At 42.1% G+C, this 8120-nt stretch overlaps 1 protein-coding gene across 1 annotated transcript; it reads right to left on the bottom strand.

Moving 5' to 3' along the window:
* Positions 1-2146: 2146 nt before the first annotated feature.
* Positions 2147-6786, bottom strand: LOC109639204 (thiamine transporter 2-like). Its single transcript, XM_020102552.2, has 2 exons — positions 6577-6786; positions 2147-4275 (listed from the first exon to the last, which is right to left on the bottom strand). The coding sequence occupies exons 1-2, from the start codon at positions 6784-6786 to the stop codon at positions 3526-3528; spliced, it is 960 nt and encodes a 319-aa protein (XP_019958111.2). The 3' UTR covers positions 2147-3525.
* Positions 6787-8120: the final 1334 nt, after the last annotated feature.

The following is an 8120-nucleotide window of genomic DNA, read 5'->3' as shown; positions in this document are numbered from 1 at the left end:
TTCTTGTGTGAAAGGTAAATAAATAATTAATATTCATTCTGTAAATGTGGCCTCAACGTTTACAGATTTAGTTTGTAGCAGAGTGAAGAGTGAAAACAACGGGGGCTTCACAAAGGTTCTGAGTTCTGACATAAACGTGACGTGTTCTCACGTGCAGATGGTGATGAGCTGCATGTAAACGGTTTTGAAGATGATGTAACACAGGTAGCTGATCCAGATGTTGTCAGTCAGCTCCATCAGGAAAACAGCCGCAGCGATCAGGAGCGTGAACCCCCCCAGGATCAGCTCCCCCCACGCCGACCACTCCAGGGACATGTGGCCCACAGCGACTGTGGCTGCGGCTCCTGGAGGAAAACACCGCCACTGTGTGAGAACTCGACAGAACCACCCCAGAGACCAGATCACCAAACGTGTTGAAGGTTCGTAAAAGTCTAAAGGAAATAAAACTCAACCCACAGTCACATCACATCTGGAGCACGTGGATTCATTTCTGTTTTTGGGTCGTCAGTCTGTATTTCTAATCGTTGATATCTCAAGAACGCCTTGAAGGAATAGATGTTAGGAGTCAAAGAACAAAACTCAGGGTCGCCGTGGCCACACGAGACACTCGTTTTGCCTTGTGAACACGATATCTCAGGAACACCTTCAGAAAATCCCGTCAAATTTGTAACATACGTTAAGTTATACTCATGAATGTAGTGATTCGATTTTAGTGGTCAAAGGTCAAAGTTCAAGGTCACAGTGTCCTCACAAAATCCTGTTTAGCTCTTGTATTTATTTATTCAAATATTTAGTCACTTGTTTTGTTTCTCGCAGTCCAACTGCTTTGACTTACTGTTCTTCTAGCATTTTGTTGTTTTCATGTGTTTTCTAATCTCTTATACTATTATTTTATCTTTGAACCTTTTTCTCTCTGTCTGAATGTGAATTGTTTTTATTGCTTTTATTCTGTAAATCACTTTGTGTTATATTGCCCGTATCAAAAAAGTTATCGAGGATTATGATTTATTCTTTATATTTAAGTTTGTCACTGGTGCACACAATCGGTTTATTATACGACTCTTCTCCTCCACTGCTTCCTCTCTCATCAGTTTTGTAAAAAGAAGTTTCTCATTTCAGCCACAGGATGGCACAGTGCAGCTCTTTTTACATCACACGTGGTCGTTATGATGAGACGTTTGTCCCCATGGACCGACGGATATAAAACTGTGGACTCCAAACAGATATTTGTGGACTATTGATTATTTCCCTTGTCCTCTTTTTTATCCCCTGCTTTTGTCTCCATCACCTCATTTTGCTTTTCCCTCTTACTGCACATTCATCACATGTCCTCTGTAACCACCACATGTGTCTAACGTCCTATAATGGCTAAAGCTTAAGAACCTGAGTCTGTAAATAAAGAGACTCGTCACTAATGCCCTGCAGACGAGGAACCGTCCACTCTGAACTCTTTATCCACTGCAGTGTAAAGAGAGGCTGAGTATAATTGCTTCACTCTATTAAATGTGTACTTTTCCTTTGATTCCTGATTCTCGTCTTTGGTCGTTCAGCACAAAGCGTCCAGCATAAAGATCGCCCCTCTGTGTGTATTTAAGAAGAACCTAATCAGTCCCTGGGCTCTGATTAGCAGAGGGAGGGTCAAACGGAGACTGAATAATTAGAGCGGTTTCCAGTCGTGTCTATCTGAAGCTTAGCGAGGTCAGCAGGAGACGGCTGTACCACTTCATCGAGAGGGATCAATAACGCAGCTGAGCTCTGCAGGGTGTGCACACTGCAGGACTGCATGTTAAATACACTGTAATACCTCTGAGTACTGACATTACTTTAGTGTCCACAACTTATTTCTCACTATCCAGTTGGTTTAACTCATGTAAGATGAGTAATGCACTAAACTGGACTTTGGTCACCTTGAAGAGATAATAATTTAAACAATGCAAAAAGATTGAATAGAATAAACAGAAGATTACCTTAAATCAAATTAAATAAATAAGGGATAAAACTGGGAAAAAATTATGCATTTATGGTCAATACTGCATTGATTTCTTTGGTATACTGTTTTATTGAGAAACATGTATGTGAAGTCGAGAGAGAGATAACGATTCTTTTAAAGTGTCTGAAAAGTAAAAACACGTCTTATTTGCTTGCGTTGAATTTTTGAATATTTAGCCGAGAACTTCCTGTGGACTTACAAGTCAAATACCAACGAGAGGAAAATTGAAACTGGACAATTTTGCAAAACTACAGATTATGACCAACATCAATGAGGGAAACTATGCAGCGAATGCATTAAGCTCGGACTGATAAAGATGTTTGATGTGTAAATAAGTTGTATACTTACTCCTTCAGACCGGAGATAAATAAATGGGTCGAGGTGTCCTGCAACTTCCTTGAAAGTCACTGTGCAACACGATATATCTCTGTTTGCTCTGCACACACATTTGGTTTTATCATAAAACTAATGAGCTGCTAAAAATGTTGCGTTCAAGCTCCATATTAATATGCTGAATGTGAAAATAGTGACGTTTATTGTAAATGATGCTGGAAATCCATATTAATATTTCCGGTTTTCACCAGGGTTTTTATTTTCCTCTGGGATGAATGCAGAAAAATACGACATGGGAAATATCAGACACGGGCTCTACAGCTTGACTGCATGTTGGGCCCAACCATTTACAAGTGAAAGGCATACAGCTGGATGTGGTTTACACAGAATAATTGCCTTTGGTGCCCAGGGAATACAGGAATGTATCTGTACTATAATCAATAAAAGTGCTCTGACTGGATGGCGGCAGCTGCTGCTTTACCCATCTGGGGATGAGAGCAGGCAATTAAATGGTCTAATTAATGCTGCTCCCGTTGTCTCCCATGCTTTGCGGCGTTGTGTAACGCTGATAGAATGAAGGGAATGTGTTTTGTTTCTGTCTATTTATTCAATTATGTTTTTTCTAGTGGAATGTGTACAACAGCACTAAGCTTTAATGAAAATGTTTCTATCACAACAACCTGAAACGTTTCTTTTTTTTTACAGCGGGTTCCATTCAGAATTACTCAAGAGGTTTTAGGATTTGAATGTTTTTGGTTTGCATCGATATGTAGAATTCTCAGGGAGAAACCAAAAGACGGGAAAGTACTTGGGAAATATTGTGTAGTACAGATTGAGTTGAAGGATCTGTGGCTCGATTGCATGTTATTCAGAAATTATACACAAGCGTCCACATCCACATAGGTGGTGGACAGAGGTGACGAAAATCAGCGACCGCGTGAGTTTGTCTCCATCGGCATAGTGGTGAGTAGATAATAAGGGGATTTTCATTTTTGGGTGAACTATCCCTAAATGTACCACTCTAATATTTAATATTTTGTCCTTATTTAAAAATTCTTAATATGGATGATGGAAAATTGGTCCAGTGGAAATTGTATTTGCCGCTTTGATAATAAAGTTTTTAACCATAAAGATAACACATGATTATCTTTTTGTGTCAGAATAAAAGAACCTGAAAACTTCCAAGACGAATCAGCGCAGCCTCAGATACCTGACAAAGTGCTGACGGCGTCCACCCCTCCGTTGTACGCCGTCACGTTATGAGGCTGTATGTGAACCCAGAGGAGCTGCACGTAGCCTGAGACCTGGTAGAAGCCGCACCTCCCCGTCGCCGTCCATATGCAGAAGAAGAGCAGAGCCACTGACGAATAACATTTCTTACAGTCCAGGAGGAGATTTTGGAAAATCCTTCCAATGTGCTCTGCAGCCATGACGCTCTTCACCCTCTTGGAGAAGTCGTGAGCGCCCTCGTGTGGCTGGCTCTGTCGTACGGAGTTTGTCCCGTCAAGAAATATACTGGTCTTCGGCATGGGCAGGAAGAACGTGGTTATGAGTGCGATGGAGACAGAGATGAGAGTCACGATAGCCAAGCAGTGGAGGGACACGCCACCCAGGGACACCAGCAGTTGAGCCAGGAGGCCGCCCACAGCGTAGCCCAGCAGAATGGCCCCTCTCACATAACTGGTCACTCGCTGATAGCGGCTGGCGTGAACCACCACGTAAATGTAGGAGAAATAGGCCACATCTCCTGCCGTGGCGACGCTGTAGCTGAGGAAGGCCAGCTGAGTCGAGCGGACCCCCGAGCCAACCAGCACCAGCAGGAAGGCGGCGACGTAGGTGAGACCCTGGAGGATGATTACAGGCTTGTACCTGAGGACGTCTGTCACCAGGAGGACGGGGATGAGGAGGACCAGGCTGGAGTAGGTCCACACAGGATACACCTGTCTGGTCACCTGGAAATGTGAGGGCGGACAGAGACCTCGTTATTTTTAGAAAAAAGGATTCCTGGTAATTGTGAAAGGACAGAAGAGGAATCAGACGTAATATTCAACTTTATTCTTTGCTGATGAAAACCTTGTTGTTCGTGACGTGACACGTTAATATTATGCAAATTAAATTCAATTGTTTTTTGTTCCATTTTAGCCTTGAAATACAATTCAAAGATGACACAGAATAATGTTTATGGTTGACAGCAGATTTAAATATGTGAAATATTCACTGTTTAACATTACACATACAATATTTACACTCTTACGCTCATCGTTTCTGCCTCGGTGGAGTCTGCCACTTCCAAAATAACCAAAAGGAAATTAAATAACGTGCCAATCATGTGATTTAACCCCTCACCCGCCCCGGTGTCTCTGTCAATAACACTAAGCCTAAACAAAGAGGTGTAACAAGATGGCAGAGACTGAGAGAGACGTCCGACTCACACACAATCCGGTGATATTATGTTGAGATGTGTTTAACTACACTTGCTTCCAAATCAGGGATAATTTTAACGATCATGCCTCGTGAGACATCTATTGATCCCCCCTCGGAGGACACGTCCACATTTCTCGGTTCTTAATTTGAGACCATGCGGCCGAACGTTCCTCTTGACCCGGTGGTGCAGGAGATGTGGTGGTTACTTTTGTTCTGTTTCGCTCCCATCGATCGGTGGCAACATAATTTTCAGTATATTGATTAAAAATAGATGTGAGTGGGCCTGAACAGCTGAAGGAACAAGCTGGACGTTGCCATGTGAATAAAATTGAAGAAAAATAACAAAAACAAACCGGACTTCAAGTTAAGAGCTGCGGCTAAAGTCAGCACAGTCCAGAGGAGCCTGGCTTCGGCAAAAACATTTGGTTATTCAACTAAAAAAACTACTTGTGAGTCTGAACGCACCTTAAGACCTCAGGCTGCTTCAGTGACAACAGAAATATTTTTTTTTTAACTCACACTTTCTTGTTGATACGGTGCAGAATAGAATTTGTGGAGTTGGCACTTTGTTCGCAAACTTAGTTAATTTCTGCAGCTGCATATAAACTCTGAAAAGCCATTCAGGACCACAAGTGGAGAAAGTAATTCGCATCATACATGGTTGAGCATCGAAAGAGTTCAGCGGCTGTAATTTGTGAGAACGCTGCGTCGCTGCAGAGATGTGAAGGAGCTGACACCAAACTTTACTCTGAATCCACTCAGTGACTTGTTAACATGACATCTTTATATCTGATTGTTTTATAATCATCAGTGAATAATGTAAAGTAATCCTCCGAGATGAAAAGTGTTTAATTATTCATACAACAAGTGATTACTGCACTTTAAATAAATAACTTAACAGAGTTTAAGAGAGAATATAATGTTCTGGCGTCTCAGCTCTACAGGCCTCATTCATTACGAGTTACCTCACTAGCGCCCCCTAGTGGTTGTGTGAGTGGACGTTCTCCGGTAAAAGCTTCTTCTTTCTGTGGATTGATCTTCCCTCTACTGCCCCCACTAGGACAGAATTCACATGTTTAATCCTGACTCCTGAAATTACATTTCTCGTTCACACAGACGCCACTAAAGAAGTTTGTTATTGTTCACTTGGGTTCACGATGTGCTCGCATCCCAAATCTCAACACTGCGTCATTTGGATCCGAGTTGATCCAGCTCCCGACAGGATCGAGGTTGAAAAGAGAAAAAAATAAGTATCAACCAGAGTCCCACAAACGTCTCCGAACGACCCCACTGCACTCACCCGCTCCCGTGTGTTCATACCTGTTTATCTCCTGCCACTGCTGCCGAGAGACACACGAAGCAGAATCACACCGTATAAAGAGGAGAGGGTTTTTAAGTTGTCAGGTTTATGTGTGTTACAGCCACTCTGGGCTGCACACGTTGCTTGAGACGCTTCTTTTACTTCTTTGCTTTTGCTTTTCTCTTCCTCACGGGTTTAAGAAAAAAAGCCTACGGCACGCGTGAAAAACAATAATGCACATACACTGGTGGTAAACAAGAGTATTAATAATTCATAATGGCACGTAATGGGATGGAAAATCATATATAATTATACTGACATTTACATACTGTATAATTTACATGTATTTACATATCAATTGTTGCTTAGAACTAATGTTATTAGTCACTGAATATATTCTAAGTATACACATTTTAATTATCAGAGTTTATCATCAGTTTGTTGTGTCGTTCACACTGTAAATTCATGTGTGTTATTCAGTTTATTTACAGTGGTCACGTGATGTATGTTATAGGTCTCGGTGCCTCACCTGCTCTGTGGTGAGGTTCTTGTAGGTTCCTGTGAGGAACTCCGTCATGAAGGGTTCTATGGGCCTCATCATGGAGAAGAACCCATACGTGCAGAGCAGCACAGTGGGGCCCACCCATCCAGTACAGCAGGACACACAATGGCGTCCCCAGCAAAGCTCGCCGCCGCCACCGCCACTGCCGCCGTGCTCCCCGCTGCAGCAGAAACCCATCGTTCCTCTCCGGCTCCCCGGGGACGTCTGGCGAGAGCACGGTCTAATTTAGGCAGTTTAATCAGTTGAGATATAGAAGCCCCAGATAAGGCCAAGGTGAGACATGCAGTGAAACACACAGTCACCTGCTCTGCCATTGTTGTTCCCCTCCTCTGAAGTTTCCGCAGCCACGGCGAGACTCAGGGAAAAGAAAAAAAAAAACGGGGGCTTTGAGTGAAGACACATTAGGATGAAATATGAGGTGGCGAGGCCCCGGGGCTCCAGCAGGTTATAATAAATACTGTCTCCTGCTCCGTCTTTATACAAAAACACCCTCGTTCCTGCAGATATGGAGGAAAAGGTGGAAGTCAAGCAGAGGAATATGTATGAGTGTGTGGGGGGTGTAATCCGAGAACACACTGTTGATGTCATGAAAGAAATAATTATTACCTCAAACCAAAGAAGTTATGTTTTTATCTGCGATGGTGAATTACTACAGAACTGATTTCCTTGACACTTGGAGGAATGATGCATTCAATCAAACTGTTTTTTAATTTTTACGCCCCCCCCCCCCCCCCCGTTCTGTTTGTTTGTTGGTTGCTCTCTACTGAGTGTAGTTAGTTAATAAAAACAAAAAATAAATAAAACGTTTTACAAAAAGCCACATGGATCTTTTTTAAGCTGCTTAAAAAAAAATAAAACAGAAATATGGAGGTTTGATCCTTCGTCTGATCAAACACATTCAGCAATTTGTCTTTGGAACTGTGACAAATAAGAAGTCGCTCTAACTTTAAAGTCAGTTTTTCGGACTTTTGCTGTGTGGATCGGCAGTGAATCCCTAATTCTTAGGGAGAGAAATAAGCAAGGCAATCATTCCACAAGATGAGAATTACCGTAGTCTGTAATTTAAAATATCCAGCAGCGAATTATATATCAGCAGTGGGGTGTCGACAGAAAGCTCTGCCTCAGCTCAAACTGTCAGACTGTCTCCACGACTTAATTCTCAATATCAAGGTCGCAGCAAAGAAAGTATTTTTCACATTATTCATGTGTTTGGCATTTCTGGTTTAGTGTTGTCAGTTTTTAAAAATAAGCGTTGTTCAGTGGCTACGGACACAAACACTCAATCTGACCTTTACACTTTACACGACGGGGATTTACTGACTGTTATATTCTTTCTCTTTAGAGTTGTCTCACCACATGCCGATAAAAAAAAGGTCAGTTTTAATTCAGGTGCATGTCTGTATGAACACGGAGAAGCAAAATCTTTTTTCCTGTTTTTTCATTTGTTTTTGTGTTCATCTCATTTTTCCAGCTGAAGCTGTTTTATTATTATGTTGCTTCTATTTACCAAA

The sequence above is a fragment of the Paralichthys olivaceus genome, chromosome 3 (assembly GCF_024713975.1).
Source record: "Paralichthys olivaceus isolate ysfri-2021 chromosome 3, ASM2471397v2, whole genome shotgun sequence".
Lineage (NCBI taxonomy): Eukaryota > Metazoa > Chordata > Actinopteri > Pleuronectiformes > Paralichthyidae > Paralichthys > Paralichthys olivaceus.
Note: the sequence above shows the minus strand (reverse complement) of the source record. Positions and strands in the feature narration are given on the sequence as shown.

Bases quoted from the DNA above. Each gene is read 5' to 3' on its own strand.
- LOC109639204 (XM_020102552.2), bottom strand. From the start codon at position 6,786: ATGGGTTTCTGCTGCAGCGGGGAGCACGGCGGCAGTGGCGGTGGCGGC. The intron at 4,276-6,576 runs GTGAGGCACCGA...TCACATTTCCAG, and splicing joins AGAACCTCACCACAGAGCAG to GTGACCAGACAGGTGTATCC.